The following is a 21,204-nucleotide window of genomic DNA, read 5'->3' on the forward strand; positions in this document are numbered from 1 at the left end:
TTAAAGACATATAGGTTTTTGTGAGAAGTAGTTTTTTGGGAAATACAACAATTCCAATCAATATTAAAGTCTTCTAGTAGTATAGTTTCCTGAGGGAAGGAGGTTGAAAGCCAGCTCAGTATGTTTTCAAGGGTATTAATATTGTTACCTGGGGGGATGTAACAGCAAATTATATAAATTGATTTATTTGTATTAATTTGTAGTTTGGTGATGAAGATTTCACTATTACTTTGTGAGGGTGGTTTGGTATCTAGTAGGGTAACGAGTAATTCAGTTTTGTAAAGTATAGCTACACTTCCACCCTTTTTGATGTGACGGTCAAGTCTAATGATGTTATATCCTGGTGGTAATATGTCATGATCCTTGGTTTCTGCTTTTAGCCAGGTTTCAGTTAGGCATAAGATATCGAAGGAATATAGGTCAAGAAGGGCATGCAGTTGGGTTATTTATTATTCAGGCTGCGAATATTTAGGTGGGCTATCTGGAGAGAATTTGGATTGGTGGTAGGATTTATAGAATTAGCTTGGTTTATTGAGGGGAAAGTAGGGTGGTAGTTGTTTGGGCCTGGATTAGGATGAATGTCGCCATAAAGGAATAATAGCTGCTGGTGACTATAAGTATTTGGAAAGTATGGAAGAAATTGAAAAAGGTTTCTTGTTTTGGAAAAACTTGATATGTGTTGATCTATGGAAATGAGGTATGAGGTAGGAAGATGATGAAGTTATATTGCTAAGTGATTGTGGGGTGTAATCAAAGTGAGGATTAGTTTGCTTTAGTGTTAGTTGAGATTCAATTAACTTTTTGTTTTCATAGAAGGTGAGGGAGTAAGAAATGAGAAGAGTGTTTAGGAGTGGGAAGGAGGAGAGTAGGATGTTATATTTAGAAATGTTTGGATTATACATAGCAAGCAAGGTGTGTTCTAAGAGGCAGGTTAATAGATAGGTATGAAGATAGGGCATTAACAGGGTGGAGTTGCTTTAAAAGAGGGAGTTGTTTAAAAGAGGAACAGACTGAAATATTAATGAGTGGGTGGGATTTGTTAGATGTCTTAATAGAAGGATATGGTTATTTGTGGATGAAGTAGGGGGTTGGGTGGGAATTGGGGGGTAGGGTAGAGGAGCAGAGTGAGCCCGCAGGGCGAACGGAGTGGGTAGAGCAAAGGAGAAGGAAAGCCAGAAGAAAAAAAGCAGTCAGCTCGTTTGGGATCAGGGTCAGGTAAGCTGTCCTAGAGGGAGAAGGAAATAGTAGGATATATACGAGGTAAAAGAGAGAGACTTAGAGGGAATTTAAAGAGTACAGACAGGGCTAAAACTATTGGGGAATTGTAAGAATTACCAGAAATACAGGGGTCAATGTTGGGAGGGCAGGAGGGTCTAAACAGGTATCTTAAGTTAAACTATTTGTAGGATATGAGAACTGAGTTAGGGAGAGAGCAGAGACCTCCAAAGCAGACACCCAAGCAACCGCCACCCCAAAACAAAACACGTGCAACACATATATCACAAAGCCAGTGTGCCGAACAGTCACAGCCCTGTAGACTAAACAACACACCTGATACACTTGTAATAGGTGACTCTATCGTCAGGCACACTGATGTCCTGCTCACCAGGCTGAATAAGAAGAGGGTCACGGTGAGCAGCCTGTCGGGTGCTAGGATCCGCCACATAACACAAGCACTCAGGTCACTCCAAGGCAAGTACAAATATGACTGAGTCATTGTCCATGCTGGTGTGAATGACCTGAGATGTACCTCCCTGGACTACCTGAAAAGAGACAGAGGAGCTCTCTGAGCATGTAGCCCAGGCCGGTATGACCCTGACCTTGAGTAGCATCTTACCCTCACCAAGAATGATGCCACAATATGAAGACAAGATGATCAATTTCAACAATTGGCTTAAGTACTGGTGTCATTCAAAGGGGATCCAATGCCTGTCAGCTTGGGATGATATGCTCGACAAGCCACGATGCTTCGCTAGGGACGGCTTGCACCTGTCACCCCTGGGCTTTCGGATATTGGCAAAGGCTCTTGCTACCCCATAGTGCCTTTTTAGGCAAGGCTCAAAAGACAAACCCACCTCCATAGGTATCACAAGGGATAAGAAACTAAGAGTAATGCTACTCAACGCCAGAAGTCTAAACCTCAAGATGCACGCACTCAAACTCTCCTTAGCATGGAGAACATCGATATCTGTGCAGTAACAGAAACCTGGTTCAGGGCTCCCGAGAGCACCCCAGCACTACCAGGTTATACCTCATACCATGCTTTTCGGCCCCAAAACTTGGACCGAACCACAAAAGGAGGGGGACTATCGATATTCATCAAAGATACCCACACCTCCAGGTTGGTGGCAAAGCATGAAGCATCAGAGACTATCCATGTGCAACTAACAGTGGGTAAAACTGCCTTCCAGTTTATAGCCTGCTACAGACCACCCTCCCAAACCCAGGAACCCCACGCGGCCTTCCTGAGAACACTGGAAAATATGAAGGTCTCTCCAAACACCATTATATTGGGCGACTTCAACTACCCAGACTGGGAGCATTACTCTAGCTCCAACACCCTAGCCCAAAGGTTCCTAGAATTTATAAACTCAAATACTATGGAACAACTTGTTACCACTCCCCACAAGAGGGGAAAACATACTGGACCTGATCATCACCAACATGGGGACTCTATGCTCCAGACCAGAAGTGTATCCCTCACTGGTAAGATCAGACCATAAACTAATCTCACTGGATATTCACATCCCAACCCCACCCCCTGCCCAGAAAACCACAGTGAAAAACTTCTCTAAAGCAAATTTCACACTCCTCAAAACAGAGGTGGAATCCTTCAAAGCCCCCAGGCCTGTGGAAAATACGGCCCAGACCGCAGAATCCTTTATAAACGCATTCTATGAACACCTTCAGGAATGCATGGATCATGCAATCCCAAATAAAACCAAGACCCAATCTTCCAAAGGCAGACGTCCTGTCTGGTGGACCCCAGCCATAAACAAACTATACAATAGAAGGAGGAAGCTACTACATGATAGAGCAAAATCCCAAAAAGGGAAGGCATCACTGATCAGTATTAGCAAAAAACTACGGGCACTCATAAAATTGTCTAAGGCCAGCTTCGAGAGAAAAATTGCACAGGACACCAAGGATAATCACAAGGCTTTCTTTAGTTATGTTAGTAACCTGGGTGGTAATCCCCAGATATGCTCAGAATTAGTCCAAAATGACAAAAAATACACAGAACCCACAGACATTGCCAACATCCTAGCCGACAGGTTCAGTGCAAACTCCCCCCCCCCTCCCCACCAAAAGGGCAAATATCTATCCCAGCAGAGTGCTGCCCCCCTGACATCTCAGATGCTCAGGTAAGAGCCACCCTCTCCAAAGCAAAAAATACAGCATCAATGGGACCAGACGGTGTCCCGGGCTGCGTCCTACATGAACTCCAAGACGGGCTAAACCCAAACATAAAACTACTGTTCAATCTCAGCCTTACTACAGGATATGTGCCCAAAGAGTGGGTACAGCAACATTGGTCCCTCTCCATAAAGGTGGTGCCTCAACGGATCCTGGAAACTATCGCCCCATAAGCCTGACTAGCTTGGTCTGCAAAGCTATGGAAAGGATCATCATGGACCTCATAAATAAAGATATTGGGGATCTACAGACACTGGATCCTACCCAGTTCGGCTTTAAGGGCAGATCCTGCCTCTTAAACCTGGTTGATTTCTTTGAAACAGTCACCAAGGCCATTGACGAGGGGAAGGTGGTCCACACAGCCTACCTGGACCTCGCAAAAGCCTTCGATACAATACCCCACTCGGGCATTATAGATAAGCTCACCAGCTTAAATATAAACCCCTATGTCACTAGATGGATTGCAAACTGGCTCAAGGACAGAACCCACATGGTTAGAATTGCTGGAGCCATGTCGGATTCCAAACCAGTTACAAGTGGTGTCCCACAAGGCTCAGTCCTGGGACCTCTCTTGTTCGGTATATATTTCTCGGAGGTACAGGCCAACACGGAAGGACTGTGGCTGACCAAGTTCGCAGATGACTGCTAACTGGGCGCCATAATCGACTCTCCAGCCGACACAAGCATCCTCCAAAAGGGCCTCATAGAAACAGACAACTGGTGCCAGAGCCATGGCCTCAAGCTAAATGCCAAAAAGTGTATAGTCATCCCCTTTGGCAAAAACAAAGTGCCCACAAATTACCACATAGGTGGTAATCCATTAAGTACAGAAGAAGTAATCAGGGACCTGGGGACCCAAGTTGATAGCAATCTCTCATTTGACAACCACGTGGCCAAAGTGGTTAGAAAAGATTTTATATAGCCCACCTAATCATGAAGGGATTCACATCTAGATCAGGGGAGGTCATCGTGCCTCTTTACTCATCCCTCATCAGGCCCATAATTGAGTACAATGCCCCTTTAGGGATGTACCTTACCAGACACCTGCAGCAACTGGAAAGACCCCAAAAGTACCTCACCAAGAGGATCAAAGGGCTCAAACAGATGCCATATGCTGCCCGGTTAAAGAAACTCCAGCTCTACTCAGTGGCATACCACCTGTTCAGAGGCGATCTGTGCCTGACGATAAAGCCATGTCCAACCCGGAATTAATGGACATGCTGCACCTCAGAAAATCCAAATCCCATCGAGCTACGGGCTCGAGACTTGAACCTCAGCACTGAAATAAATAGGACATGCTGGAGGGACAGATTCATAACCCAGAGGCTCCCTTCACTCTGGAATAAAATCCCAGTCCAGGTTAGGCAGATTCCCTCATTGACTCTCTTCAAGAGGAATCTTGATGAGTGGATGGGAGATCGTAGGTTTACCCCGGGTATCACTTCTGTGTCACTGTTAGACAGAGGCACAGTATACTAACCTCGAAAAAGGGCATAGCAAAATAAATTTAAAATGGGTGGCGAAAGCCAAACACATTCTGGCTAGGCTTATAAATGCCCTAGGGCAGATAGCCTAGTATGAAGCTATGAATCTATGATACATGTTCCTTTATAGATTTTGTTTTAATAGGTGTGGAAAAGCAGAGGTAAGGAGAAAGCCTCAGTGAGGGAAAGGTAGCACTGCGTGGGGTATTTACAAGAAATTGGATTGGATTGTTTCTCTATGCACAGGAATTCCAAATATGGAAGGAAAAAAGACCTATACTGCCATCTAGTGGCCTTGGTTAGAAATTACTTCCCAATTTTACAAAGGTAATAGAAAAACGGGCATGGGTGAAAAGGTAAGCGGGAGTAAAATAAGAAAGTTAGGACTGTGGTAAGCTGCTGACAGACACGAGGTAGAGCCCTATCCTAGGACAATATGTCACCAAAAAGTGGTACAATAAAGATTAGTAAGCAGCAATAGAAAATACATACATGCAGCAATCCTTAGTGAAGGTGCTGTATAGAGTTCTGTGAAGGAACTGGTATTCCACTCAAACTTGAGGAGCTTCAATGGAAGGTAGTCCGCTGGGCAGGTAGCCGCTACAGAAGAGGACTAGCAAACACTACAGTGGACGAGCTGTAAGGAAAAGATTCAATTAGAGTAATTAGGTTACAATAATTATCTGCAGCACTTGAAAGAGAGCAGGTTAATAGCTAGCATGTAGACTATAATAATTCAAAGGGAGACCACTACAGTAGTTTTACAGACAGAGTAAATTAGTTAAGTGCAAAGGAGTGAGAAAGACTGTGAGATGTATTTTATTGGGGAATAAGGCCAGGATAGGGGGGGAACAGCTAGAATTTGTGCACAGCAGGTAAAGAGCAGCCCAAGGGGGTAGAGCCCTAAAACGTCTCTAGAGTTGGGACTTCTACTTTAAGCATATGGATAATTCCTTAAGCAGAAGTCCTATTGATTCTTGATGCTTGATTCAGTCAAACCCATGTCATCTGGGCCATTGTCAGGGTTTATCCTCTATTTCACTGGAGCTGTTTCATATCAAAACCAGGGAGGAGGTGGATTTGGGCACATTAAGTCATTTCTTGTTGTATATCCAAGAATGAGAGTACAGGATGGTTTCTCTCCTCTTCCATGTGGAAACCATCTTAGGAAGTAAAGGGTTCAACAGGATGTAGAATGGAAACACGTTTTTCTACTACACTGTGACATATTTCTTTATCAAACAGTTTACAGTTAAAGATGCAGATAACCGCAAGGAAGCATCATGCCTACAGAGTGCAGTTTGTAAAGCTTGACTTGCTTAGTTTTCCTTTGCACAGAAGGGTAGCTTCTTCTACAGAGCCTGTGGATACCTGAACAAAAGCATCTGGTGTATCACTCGTAACAGAGTGACTTCTGTATGCATAAGAAACACAATGTCCATCTGAAATTACGTAGAAACCAGCTAACTCCTAAAAAGCTTGGGGTGATTGTTAAAGGAAAAGAGTATAAGGCCTTTGTAACTCAGTCAGTCATGTGAAGGCCTAAGGTATCAGCTTCGCAGAGGTATACCATTTATAAGCCTTCAGCTCTAGCATCCCACTCTCACACTCCCCAGCATACTGCCAAAAACCTCCTGCACACCCGATGCCCTTCTAGAATTTACCGGGTCACATAGGCCTCATGCTCTTCACCTGCAAATGCTTTTGCAGCTATGTTTTTTTTTTTAAACACGTCTTCTCATGATGCTTCGAATACTTGCTCCCTTATGTGAAAAGTGACCCTACCTTGGCTTCAATGGTGGCCAGTCTTTTCTCCTAATGCATAAATGTTTTTTTATGCCTTAGAAAGGTGCTTAAAGTCCATACACTTTGCAACACAGCATTTAAAAGTAAAGTTTACAAACTGGCATTTTATGGGAAAATCAAAGCAAGAAAAGACTGTGAAGATGGAAATTCTTTGAAAGAATCTGTCACAAGTGTGCTGGTTGATGACGCTTCCCAGGAACAACATCAATCTCAGAAGCACTTCCAAGGTTGCCTATCAAATGTACAGATTTTGGACACCCCTAATTTTTTTAACCAACCTTCTTGTTCTATCCTCCTAAAAAAATATTCTGAGAAGTTTTAACAGTGCCAGCATTTAAACAGCAACCCTATTTAGGGCATTTTCCCTAATTACTGTTTACTTTGCCCGTAATAATGGAGGTTAAAGATGAGACATGTTTTCAACTCAGAGACATAGCATGTAAATCAGGAACACCATTAGGAAATTGTTAAAAATGGGTACTTTTCACAGCTATGGAAGTTGCCCGGACAATACAGACATATGCACTTTTTTGTGTGTGTGTGTGGGGGGGGGGTGTAAAACCGAAGAAATAAGCATTTCTCAGCTTTACATTTTAGAACTCGCCATGACTAGTAGTAGTATAATACAGTGTAACTACCTTTACCCTTATGGAGTAGTACACCTGATTCTAGGCTGTTTCATAAAGCAGCCTTGACACGTAAAGACAATTTTTTTTTGTTTCTGTTTGGACTGAGATTGGAACTTCAAGCATGTGCTGTACACTGTTGTGGAGTTCTGAGTAATGGAAATGGAGAAAATCAACTATTTTCGATAAAACAAAAATCAAAAACCTGAAGGGCTGCAAGTCAGCAGCCCAGTACTAAGAGCAGGCTTCCTTTGCTTGAATATAGTGTGTAGTTAAGCCCAAGCTGCATTCATACACACTGAATCCAAAAAAAAAAAAAAAAAAACCACAGATGAACATTTATCATGAAATTAAGCGATAACTATGCCAAGAACTACCCATTCCATGTATGGATTTGATTACTTTAATTACATGTTTATGATCAAATCACAGCACTATTAATACACTGTAGCAAAGAAAACAACAGCACCCAAACACGGCTAAAGCCAATAAAATTTGTAGAAGTTTTATTGAAGAGATAAGCGCTTTCACACATTCACTGTGCTTCATCAGACCAAATGTAACTAAACAACTCGACAGTTAAATAAAGAGCATCATGAAACACATCAATTTAAAGGCTCTCAGCCTCAAACAAAATGCTCCTAAAGCAACAACAACACATGGCACTCTTCTAAATAACAGAAACAAAGATGCATGTTTCATCAAAATTACAGATGTCTGAGCAGGTACAAGAAACAAGATAAAAGATGCTTGGTACTTATTAGCAGACAGAAAGAGGATTAAAGCTATGAGCTTTCAACAAGCTTCAGGTGGTTCAGTGTTTGATTCTCTCAGCCTCCACAATTGCCTGTATGACTTTAAGCTTTAACCAAAACAAAGAATCCAGGCCATGTTGGAAAGATAAATTTGGACTGGTGCTTGGTTAGACAAAAAGTTGGCCAGGGGAACTGCAAATTAAGCAGTAAGCCTTCAGTCCTCCTTTCAAGACTGTAAAATCTGAAGCATGTACCACTTAGTAATCCCCCTGGTGCAAACGAACAGGGAGGGAGGTCTCTTTACACAAGACAGGTCTGTAAATGCTACTTCAACTGACAGGACATCTTTAACTATGCACACACACCTTGATCAAGTCCTGCTTCCTAGAGAAAGACCAAACCAAAGCCATAAATTATTTAATAATGAGCTCAGTGGCAATCAGAAGAGTTTATCCAAAAATACTGAAACACTATGAAATATTTAAAATTTGCTTGTCACTCAAGTTCAGTTAAACTGTCCCATTTAATATCAGCTTCCACACATAAACCTTGTACATTAAAATGCTTCCTAAAACAGACTACACAAAATACAGCAAAAGCAACACAAATTATGTCAACAGCAGAGAGACAACGGACACACAAATAGAGATGTGTGACAGAAAGAGGAAGAAATACCATCAAATGGTTTCAGGATCAGCAGTAGGATTTCTTGTATAAAAACTGGTGGGAATCAGGAACCCTATAATATCTGTCTGGCTTAACAGGAGCTGGAGGAAAAGAGTCAGGAGTTAAGTTAGCCTCCGAAAAAGCATCATCCACAATATCCAAAATAGGAGGAATAGCCAGGGGTCTATGTTGGGGAAGAAGAAGAAAATCCCCAAGTCCTTTCTTAGATTCAGAGCACTCCTGTCCTTCCCAGTGAAAATGTTCCCTCATTTCATGCAAAGTTTCCCCAAAAGAGAAATCCTCAGGGGGAGAAGCTGAAGGAATGGATTCCTCAGCATCAGAATCCTCATAAGGAGGGAAAGAATATTCCTGGTCAGAAGAAGAAACTGAAGAAACAGAAGCCTGATCAGAGGAGTCATAATACACTTCCTGCCTTGGCCTTTTATCTGGAGGGGGATGTGAACCCCTAATCATAGTAAGTAAGTCTTCAGCCATCTTGAGTAACTGTTTCTGAGACTTGGGTGCCGGATCAGAAGAGGCCTGGGCTGCAGTCTTTGATTTGGAAGGAGTCTTTGCCTTTGTCTTTGCCTTTATTAGAAGCTGAGTAAGCCTGAAAACCCCTTCGGATGCCGGTACCTGCACAGCGGCTCCGGACCCATCCGAAGGAGCATTGTCTGAAGGTCCTGCAACAGAAATATTCTAAGGCCTAGTTGGCTCCTCGTGGGAGTCCGTTTCGGCCATCGGTTCCGAAATGGCCGACGATAGGGGCTGCAAAAGCGCCTCACTGACAACGGCCGAACCTGAAGCTGTCTCTGCTTGTACGATATCGTCTGATTTGGACCTCGGAGGCCTGTCTTTATCCTTGCGTCGTTTGTGAACTCCGATAGCCGGAACCGTATCCGACGACATTTTGTAATTAAAACGCCTACCGAAGTAATGAAATGCAAAATCGTACCTTCGTTTAATTGTACGTTGATTGAATCTAGCACAAAATCGACAACTAGCTATGTCGTGGTCAGGGCCTAAGCAAGGAATACAGTAAGAATGAAAATCCTTATGAGGTATTTGCTTCCCACATGAAATGCAATTATTAACTTTTTCTGACATCGGACTGGAGCAAGAAATAAGTTTCCCCAACGGGGTACTTAGCTTTGAGTAGGAGAAGAAAATCTTTGGACTGAAGTACGTTTATAAAAAATTGTCAGGAGTCAGCCGACTGGCACTTGCGAACTGCTATCACCGCACAGCAAGAAAGACTGGAGAACATGGCGTCAGCTGCCAGCTTTGTACTCCTGGCGCTCTGACGTCATGGAGCATGGCTGAGCAGCCGACGCCGGACCCAGACTTTGGGATTCTGGCCGACCGAGGACTGCCTGCTGGCAGGGGAGAACCCTACAGTCATGACTGCAACAGTGAAACACGATGAACATCAGATATGCTTGTTTCTGGAACAAATAACTAAAGATAGCAACAAAATACTACCAATATTAAATAATCACAGATTTTTCAGAATAAACTTAAGCAAACTATATCAAAGAGCAATTCAATTTAATATACCAAGATCTCTGTTCTCTCAACTGCATTAATATAGTAGTTCAGAAGTAATTACTGCAGTCAACCATGTGCTAATTACGCCACTGACAGCCGACTTCTGGACTGCATTAACTTTTCATTCTATCATATCAATTAGCTCTATTCTAGTTAGTTGCTAAATACATTATACATATTAAAGACACAGTGCCTTCAAACTGTACAACTTAAGTAAAAAAAAAAAAAAAAAAAAAAAAAAAAAAACAGGAGAGTTATTTTTTTTAGGAAAGCACTAGTTCTCTGCAGTGAGGGATTCTTTGGAATCTAAAGCTATTATTACTTTTACCTACCTGCTGACGAATGGTGTTCTTTCTTGGTTGTTACTTCCTTTTCCTCTGAATCCTCACTGTATTAAAATACAACATATGTATATTTTAGTATAATTCACAAATATATTAAGCAAATTCTACAAAAAACTTAGTTTTGATGGGTTACAATGGCATCAAAAAGTAACTGACATTCAAACAGTAAACACACTAGGACAACAAAACTTGGGGTGGGGGGGATAAAATCTTCCTCGTTTTATTTCAATATAAGATTTATTAATTTATTTTGCTATTTCAAGTAAATAATACAAAACTGACTGTACCTGCCATGCACATCTGCCTCCTCCAATTTTCACCCAGTTCCACCCAAACAACACATGCTAGCAATGCATTAAGGAGTACATGGCTGCACCCATTTTGAACATCTACACAGCTAAACAAATTCTTCAGTTCAGACATTACAAACCAGGGGTTCTTGTAGCACCTGGCAGGGATTCTCTGCAAATTTCTTTTAATGTTACAAGTGAGAATGAATTTGGTCAGTATGAGAAAAACAACAGCATCACTCCACAGTTCATGCCCAGATTCAGCAGCTGTGTGGAAACCATCAAAGTTGCACATGAATGGTAGAACAGACAGTAACTTCCTAGCACAGATCCATTCTGTTAGCAAATACAAGGCAGCTTAAACTCTACGTTTTTTAAATCAATATAAACAAGAAACAGTAAATTTATTTATTTTTTTTTAACAAATGCCCTTGTGTTATTTCCAGTCTGTTTACTCCATTTATAAATCTATAATTATTATAAATTACATGGTCAAAGCAAATGGAGCCAGTTAGTTTTTTTCAAAGCAGTACCCATAACTTCTGAGGGTCTCTACAACTAAAAAAAGGTTGAAAACGTCTGCCTTAAACCCTAATAAATGACTAGCTCAATGGCAAGACCCAAGTGGTAAACATGCTCTCTTTTTTCCCCCTCTAATATGCAACCTCCATTATTAAAAAAATAAAAACAGATATTCCAAACCTTCTACAGTCTTTGCACATGGTGCACTTATTTTGTTTTTCTTCCCTAGCATCTGGCCACTTATCAATTTTATTTAGCTTCATGACTCAACAAGTTGCAACATCATTGATAGAAACGTAAACGTCATCTTTTATATTCTGCAACAGTCAGCAAGAGTTTAACCTGCCCAATCTATATCAGTTTTTTTTATTATTCTACCTCTGTTCTTGTCAGCCTTTCTCAAAGGGACCAAAATTTCAAACTAACTCATTTCTTCTTTACTTTTCTCTAACCTTCTATATTTATCAGTTGTGGACCAAAGCAACCAATTACAAAATGTTTTTTTTTTTTGTTTTACTGTGTTCAATTCAATTTCTTTTAGATTTTTCATTATCTCATATTTCATCTATCTTAGGTGAGCTCCCTGATTTCTATGTTCACGTTATTTTTTTTAGTTATTGACATTATTAATCTCACTAAAGCCTTGCTCTGTTTAGACTGTTCCTGGATCCACTCTCACCTTAAAAAAAAATTCTCTTTCAACAAAGATCACATGCAGTGGCATGCCACACCCATCGGTACTTCCAGTGAAGTTGTTACCCTCACAGATTTTATTTGATAATTACCAAAGCTGAAGATGCCAGTAAAATATTTCATTTTTTCTACACTTCAAAATACCATTTAAAACTGCGACTTTTACAAGCTCACCCCATGTAGCTTGCATGTTGATATCTTCACACCTTGCACAATGATGATGCAAGGTCAGGGCTACAGGGAGCCGCTACTGAAAAGCTCTCTCTTCTCTGTTATCACTCAGCAGAATAAGTGGAATGCCTTGCTTTTTTTTTTTTTTTGCTTGCAATCATTACCATCATCCTCAACAACACCCTTTTCCCAATCTTCTATATAGGGTCAGTGTATCGTGTCAACTGTAGCCATCTCACTCTCTCTATTCAGTGTCACTCTCCTACCTTCTTCAACACTCATCCCTGACTGTTGCAGATCTTCTCACACACAATCCATCCACTTCTTTGCTGGATGCCCTCGTTTCCTATTGCCTTCTTCCTGTCTGTCCCAAATCATCTTCACCAAATTGTCTTCTGCTTTTCTGAGAATGTGCCTGAACCAACATAATCTGTTTTCTTTAACCTTTTCTGCAACTGGATCTACTTTGACTTCTGCTCTTGTTTCGTCATCTGTCCCACAGTGTGCATCCTATCACCCATCTCCAGTACTTCATTTCCATCCCCTCTAGCTTCCTCAACTGCTCTACCTTTACTGCCCAGGTTTCCATAAAAAACAGTAGAACTGGTCACACCATGTTCTGTACACGTTACTTTTCAGCTTTATTTGTAATTTTCTGTCATACACTAGACCAGATACACTGGGCCAGTTGGCTACAGCCCCTTTGATTCTAGCGTTGACCTCCTCATTCAAACTTCCCTTTTTCTCAACCATGCTTTCCAGATACTTGAAGCTGTAAATCTGTTCCACTATTTTCCCTTCTATCTCAATTCTCAGCTTCTGATTTCTTCCATTTGCTGCCATTACACAGCTGTCTCATCTGTACTCAGGGTTGCATTCCATTCCCCTATCCTTTGCTGAAGCTATTGCTCAATCTGCCTGTAATGCCACATCAATTGCACATAGCAACTTTGCTGATCTGTCTCCACCAACCTGCTTGCTAATGCAGTCTATCACCAGTATAACTAGCAATGAGTTCAGACCCGAACCCCCAATATACACCCACCCTCACTGGGAACCCCTCTGCGAGACTGAACACTATCTGTACTTGAGTCATTTGGTCTTTGAACACTGCTTACACATTCTACCAATGTTTCTGGGACTTCTCACCACTGCAAGACTTCCCAAATACGATTCCTTGGAACCTTCTTCTATGATTTCTCCAAGTCTAGGAATGCCCAGTTGAACTCTTTCCTCATCTCTACCTTCTTCTCAACTATACGCCTCACTGCAAACATCAGGTCAGTTGTGCTGCATCCTGATCTAAATACGAACTGCTCATCTTCCATCTTACTTTCTACTGCTCTGCACATTCATTTATCAATCACCCTGTCCAGAACATTCATGCAATGTGATTGGAGTTTGACACCTCTGTACTTCCTACATTTGCGAATATACCCTTTGTTCTTAAACACTAGCACTAGTATTCGCCATTCATACGGGATATGCCTTTTTCTCCACACTGCTAGGAGTACCCTCAGGATCCATTTCTCCACCATCTCACCCAAAATCTTGATCATATATCTGTTGTGATCTCATCTGAGCCCGCTGCTTTCCCCGATTTCATTTTCTTTAGTGCTGTTCTTACTGCTTCTATGGTGGACTCCTCTTCTCCTCTCATCATAGTGTGTGCCTGGGCAGTACAGCTTCTGTGGGTTTTTCTTCATTTATAAGCTGCTAGAAGTTTTTTGCTTGCAAACTGATTTATATTGGTGAGACTGCCGACTCTAGTTTCATGCTTTTGGAAACTGTTATATGTAAAAGTAATCAAACTATAAATTCTAAACAGACACACCGCCTACTTACTGCGCTAAAAGGTATAGCCACGTGGATTATGCTGCCGAAGAAACCTATTACTATGTCTTATTAACAGTATGCACTAGACAGAAAAGAAATGGTTCCAACCAGATTTTATATGTCGCACAGAAATGCCCATCACAGCAACACATCAGGACTTAATAATGCATCTAAGAGCCTGACGTTTATCTTGCCATTGTTCACGAGTGTTTTTTGCCTAATATCTCCCACTTTCTCTCTCTCTTTCTATTTTGTTTCATTTATTTCTCTTGATTTTGCTAAATATTATGAAGTGTCTTATAAAATCTACTTAATGTTTTAAGGTGTGCTGCATATCTTCTAAACTCAGTAAGTAATCTAATTCTAGTTTTAAGTATATCCCCACTGTCTCTCTATTTCTTTCAGTTTAGATACTAATCCTTGAAATCAAATAAAGTTACCCTAGTGTTATCCACTTCCTGCCAAGTAATAATTATCCTCCCCAGTCTTTTATCTGTTCCCAAAATCTACTCTTTAGCTCCTCTAAACCATTTCCTAGCTACAGCATGCCTTGTCTACTGGATTCAGAGCCCTACAGGGAATGTCTCTGTCCTCCATGGCCTTATTTGCAGTCATAGTAAATGGCTTATAATCGTATATGCAAATGTTACAATATTACTTTACTAGGTCTCTTTCTGGATTTGCTACCATATCCACACTCTTTGGGCTACATGAGTACTTCCGCCTTGTAGCAACATCATACATTTCCATTTTGCTTTACAGTGCTATGACTGTGCTACATGGACTAATCTTAGTTGTGTCACCTTATAATGCCCATGTAAACTTGGCATTTCCAGATCTCCTTGTTATGCAGGCATGAGCAACTTCTCCCAGGTAATCTTAGCCCCCCCCCCACAAAAAATCCTTTACTTCTTCTAATTGAAAAAATATAAGCTTGCTCCACATCTAAGATCAATGGGATGACAAACATTTTTATAGCGGAGATTGTACTGTGCAAATCAAGACTCGTCAATTTCCATTACCCTCCCCCCATATTTTGGGCTTTATTAATTCCCACGTCTCCTTTGCTGCAGTCTGTACTTCTTTTATTACCCATACCCAAGGGTACTTCCTTTTATAATGACTGCAAGTGAAGGGTTATTGCTTACCAGTTCAAATGTAGGGGCACAATTTATTATTGTCTTAATCTTACTTTTATTTACATTGTATCCTGCCAAGACGTGAAATTCCCTCAAGATCCCAAACCGCTTCCTAAATCTTGCTCTGTATCTGTTTTGAATATTAGATCATTTGCAAATAATACAATTTCCTCCTGTTGCCCTCCTTCCATCAATACTCTAATTGTGGATTCCCTAAATTCTTTAGCCATAGTTTCTAGAGAAATATCAAATAATAAATGGGGACAACTATCTAATCCTCTCTATGAAAAAAGAACTACTGAAAGAGGGACCTTTCTGTCTTTACACTAGTGGTGACTCGTAGTAAGTATCTACTATCAACTGGACTCATCTTTGTGGGAAACAAAACCTTCTCAATCCATCCCAGAGACAATCCTTTCTGGCATCCAAAATTTAACAAAGTAGATGCCTTCTCTTCCTTTCATCTTCCTCTTGTATGATCATTTTATTTATATTCTCAAATGTTTGCCTTTCTTCAACAAACCTACACTGATCTAAGTCTATCAACCTTGGAGCAGTTTTGTCAAGCTCTGTGCTATGATGCTGTAAAGACTTTGTAGCGAAGATTTAATACTGATATTGGTCTAAATGACCTTGGGACCCCTGAATCTTTACCTTCCTTTGGTATTTGTCACAGACTTACCTTCTAAAGCACACCACTGCCTTGCTCAGATGTTCCTGGTTAGAACAGCCCTACTACCTGTCCTTCTCACAGCTACTAGCCATGCACAAACTTATCTATGTACCTGACCAATGCCTAATCCTACGCAACATTCTTCAGTGTTACATGTCAGATAGCTTCAGCCTACTAACAACCTACTACTCCTTATAATCAGATGTAATAATTCAGCTGCTGACTTTGTACTCTTCCTGTATATCCAGACTATGAACACCTTGCCACTATTACTACTTAGACGAAATGAGAATAACAAACTTTTCAAAATTAAATTCAAGCACATATACGTCTCTGCCCTTGTTCTACATCAGCCTAGCCCTACACTATTTTCACCTTTCTAGACAGCTCCTCCTCCTCTCCTTACTCACAGACTTTATAAAACCTATTATAAAATCCTTCTTATTATCTATTATAAAAACCTATTATAAAACCTAGAAACCTAGAAATCAGGACCCGTGCACATCCTAAACAATTTAAGACAGCCACCAAAGATCACTTTAAAAGTCAATGGTCCTGCCACTGCACTCTCCCTCCTTAACATCCCCTACTTTTCATACATTAATCTACTTTCTGCCTTTAACTCACTCTTCTCACTAGCTCTCTCTAATCTTCCTTGACTAGTCTTTCTACTATCTTCTAAAATCTATTAAGCAAATTGCCTCAGAGAAACATTCTATTGTAATTGTCTTGCCTTCACACAACTACATCATGATAAAATGAGAAGTTATGTACCTACCATAACGTTCCATGTTAGTTGTCTTCTCTCGCCTTCTTTCTTGCTGGATGGGTTTGAAGCCGAACCTCGGCTCCGACTCGGCCACTACTAAAGCTCTAGAGCTAATTTTACCGGCTCGAGGCAACCCTATATCCCATGATGCTAGGCGGTAACTCCCTAGATCCCGTTTGGAAGCTGAAAACCCATGGCCAAATAGTCCTCCAACTGGAAAGGAGTAGGAAGGAAGATAAACCCCCAAAGGTCGCTATCTACGTTATAGCTACCCTAGGACCACCTAGATGGTGAAAAAGGTATACAAGGACCCTTCAAAGAAGGGAAGATCTTTTCGGTCTGTCCAGGCTAGGGGGATAGTGGGTGGGACGCAAGAAAGAAGGCGAGAGAAGACAACTAACATGGAACGTTATGGTAGGTACATAACTTCTCAATGTTAAGTTGTCAATCTCGCCTTCATTCTTGCTGGATGGGACCGCGTCCCTAGCACCTTCATCCTGGGTGGCTCATTGGAACAGACTCTTGAGAACGGTGGAACCAAAATTTGCCCTGTTTCTGGAGGCCATGTCCAATTTGTAATGCGAGACAAAGGTATGAGGACAGGCCCATGTGGCTGCCGCACAAATAGTGTATCGGTAGTCTAGCTTGAAAGGCTGTTGATGTAGCTATGCTCTGGTTGAATGGGCTCTTGGCCTAGAAGGAAATTGTTTACCTCTGAGATGATAAATACAAGTGATCACAGAAGACAGCCACCTAGACAGGGTTACCTTGGATACTGGAAGGCCTTTCTTATTCTCTGCATAAGATAAAAAGAGTTGATCAGATTTCCTGATTTGTTTAGTTCTGTCCAAATAGTATCGGAGCTGGCGATGAACGTCCAGACAATGTAGTTTTTGCTCCGCCCTGTTTGAATAATTTGGGAAGAAAACTGGGAGGTCAATTGATTGATTTAAATTTGTCTGTAAAGCCACCTTGGGTACAAAAGAGGGGTTAGTTCTTAGAGAAACTCTGTCTTTGTGAAAAACTAAATAAGGAGGACGAATGCATAGGGCATGAAGTTCAGATACTCTACTAGCTGATGTAATAGCGACTAGGAAGAGTGTTTTCCAGTAAAGTAATTTTAGTGAACAGGAAGCTGCAGGTTCAAAGGGAGGTAGAATCAAAGATGATAAAACTAAGTTTAGATCCCACTGTGGCGGAGGATCTTTGATAGGGAGCTTGAGTAAAAAGATACCTCTAAGGAACGCTTTGAGCCTATGGGACACGATGTTGCCATCCGACAGGCCTATGTGAAAATTTGAAATGGCTGCCAGCTGAACTTTCACTGTGGAAGAAGAAGATCCTGAATGAAATATTTCAGCTAGGAAATCCAAGACAGAGTGAATTGGGGCAGTGAAAGGATCTATATTTCTGGCCTTTGCCCAGAAGGAAAAACGTTGCCATTTACTAGCGTAGATCCTTCTGGTGGAAGATTTAAGGGAAGCTACTATAATATCCCGGACGGGATTTGAAATCATAGGAAGCCTGGCTAGGGATGGAAGAGGTTGAGAGAATGGAGGGATTGGTGCAGCTGCCCCGACGAATGGGTCAAAAGATCTGGCACTGGATCCAGATGACAAGGCTGCTCCAAGAGATAACGATGCAGGAACGGAAACCATATCTGTCGAGGCCAATAAGGGGCAATGAGAATCATCTTTGCTCTCAAGGCGGTTGCTTTCTGAATAACTTGTGTTATTAACGGAAAGGAGGGAAAGGTGTAAAGAAGTCCCAGAGGCCAATCGTGGACTAGAGCGTCTCTGGGGGGGTGGCCTGGAAGGGGGAAGAGGGTGAGGAAGTCGGGGCATTTGCTGTTTTGAGGTGTAGCAAAAAGATCGCAGCAAGGAAGGCCCCACTTCTGAAAAATCGCTTCCGTCACAGATTGTTTGAGAGACCACTCGTGTGGCATGAGAATAGCTCTGCTCAACCTGTCCGCTATGATGTTGGACTTCCCGGGGATATGCGTTGCTATCAGAAACCGCTGAGAAGAGATCGCCCATTGCCAAAGTCTGAGTGCATCTCGACACAGGGGATAGGACTTGGTTCCGCCCTGCTTGTTGATATACCACACTACGGACATATTGTCTGTTTGGATTGCAATAGTCCCAGGGGAAGAGAGTCGTGGAGGGCTTGCAACGTCAAAAACACTGCTCATCTCCAGGACATTTATGTGCAGGTGGCATTCGAAGGGTTGCCATGTGCCATGGACTGTCCTGCCCTGAAAATGCCCCCCCCACCCGATCAGGGAGGCGTCCGATGTGACCGTGGCGACCGGGGAGGGGGGGGGATAAAGGGTCTGCCTTGGTGGACTTGATGGGGCACCATCCACCAAGACAGATGATTTTTGCAAGCTGGAGTTATCATGATCTTGTGAGTCATAGGGAGTTGTTGGAAAGACCACTGGGCGAAAAGCATCCACTGAAGGAGACGCATGTGAAAACGGGCAAGAGGAAGGAGTGTGATGGCAGCCGCCATGAGACCTAATACTTGCAGAACACACCTGGCCTGAATTTTGTTGATCTGAAGAAGGAGATGGACATGATTTTGAATATCTAAGACCCTTTGCTCTGTTAGCCTTGCTGAGAGCTGCACGGTGTCCAAGTTGGCGCCTATAAAGGTAATAGACTGACAAGGCGACAAAGCAGACTTTTCGAAATTTATGGAAATTCCTAGCTCCTTGCAAATGTGAATGGTGTAATCCCTGGCCTGAAGAAGTTGACGCCTGGTGGTGGCAGTGAGGAGCCAGTCGTCTAGATATGGAAACACCTGGAATCCTTGACGTCTCAGGTGAGCCGTAACCGCTGCCATACATTTGGTGAACACTCGGGGGGCTGTAGTAAGACCAAAGGGCAGTGCTCTGAATTGGTAATGGCTGTCCCCTAGCCAAAAGCGGAGAAACCTTCTGGATCGCCTGTGAATTTTTATGTGATAGTACGCATCCTGAAGGTCTACTGAGCACATCCAATTGTCCTTGCCCAAAAGAGGTAGAATGGACTATAGCGTGACCATCCGGAATTTCGTTTTTTTACAAACTTGTTTAGTTTGCTGAGATCCAATATTGGCCTCCAGTCCCCTGTTTTTTTTTGGTACCAAAAAGAACTTGGAGTAGACTCCGGATCCTAGTTGGTCTGCTGGGACTGGTTGGATGGCTCTCTTTGTTAGCAGTTTTGATATTTCCAGCCTGCTTGTTCCCTCAGACTGGGTGGAACGTCTGGAAGGGGCCCCTTTCTCTGAGTTGGGGTTTGGATCAAGGGAATTTTGTAGCCCTCTGATATGATCGACTGTACCCATTTGTCTTGAGTAAGGGAGAGCCAGGCTTGTGGGTACAGCGACAATCTTCCCCCCGACTGCTTCCAAAGGTGGACAGTCGGGCAACATCTCAGGGATGCTGGAAGGGTTTGTCAGAGACGCTCATTACTACCCTGATTCTGCGGACCCCCTCTGCCTCTTGGGCGGCGTCTGTTGTTGTTACCCCCTCTGCCTCTAGGGGGAAACTGACCACTTGCGTCAGGCGTGACTCCCTGAGATTTGTGGAACCACATTTTTCCACCCTTGTGACCCTTAGGGTATGGTCTAGAAGGGGTGGAGAAACGGACTCCTACGGCAGAAAGAGTTTTGCCATCTTGCTCGCATCTGGTCAAGGTCTCTTTCACTTGAGGCCCGAACAACGCCGAGCCATCAAAAGGGGAGTTAGTGAAGGACGCCTTGAAGGGGTCCGCAAAATTGCAAAGCCGCATCCAGGTGTGACGCCTTAAGGCCACACCTGTGCCTGCGGCCCTACTCGCTCCATCGGCTGCATAGGAAATGAGCCGCATGGAGGAGTTAACAATGGAGTTTAGGGTTCCTAGCTGTGAGTTAATTTTGTCTTGGGACCCAGCAGCTGACGGATCCTGTAAAACCTCACCCAGCTCTTTGAGAACATCTCTCTGAAGGCGGGTGAAGTGACACAAATAATTCAGCGACCGCATGGCAAAGGTCGCTGATGAAAACATCCGCTTACCGTACCTATCCATAGTCCTAAATTCCTTGTTAGGAGGATGGATAGGCACTGAAGGATCGGCTAGTTCCTTCTTGGTGGCTGCAGCCACCACCATGGCATCAACCGTGACACCTTTGCTTAAAAATTGTTTATCAGATGGAGCTGTTATAAATTTGGAAGGCCTCCGTGGGGTGGGTTCCACCGAATCAGGGGCCGTCCACGCCTTCCATGCCACCACTTCCATAAGGGGGTCGAAGGGCGGAGACACCCAGGAGGTGGAGGGTCGAGAACCAAACGCTTCCAGGTAAACAGACTCGTCCTCGGAAGGATTAAGGGAAGACCAGTTCCCCCTCTGTTTAAGGATTTCAAGGATGTCTGAGAAAGAGACATCCTCAGAGGGGGACCTTGGGGATCCTTCAGACTCATCCAAGTCGGTATCCGATGTAATGG

The 21,204-nt window shown here is 42.6% G+C and overlaps 1 protein-coding gene across 1 annotated transcript in view; it reads right to left on the reverse strand.

Annotated features, from left to right (window-relative positions):
• NUCKS1 (nuclear casein kinase and cyclin dependent kinase substrate 1) overlaps positions 1–21,204 on the reverse strand; it is a 927,319-nt gene that overhangs the window by 705,849 nt on the left and 200,266 nt on the right. The window contains exon 4 of the mRNA XM_044076829.1: positions 10,635–10,690. Within this exon, the coding sequence (XP_043932764.1) occupies positions 10,635–10,690 (56 nt within the window). The remainder of the gene's footprint in view (positions 1–10,634; positions 10,691–21,204) is intronic.

This window comes from Protopterus annectens, chromosome 7.part0 (assembly GCF_019279795.1).
Source record: "Protopterus annectens isolate FY-2018-M chromosome 7.part0, PAN1.0, whole genome shotgun sequence".
In the NCBI taxonomy this organism is placed as follows: Eukaryota; Metazoa; Chordata; order Ceratodontiformes; family Protopteridae; genus Protopterus; species Protopterus annectens.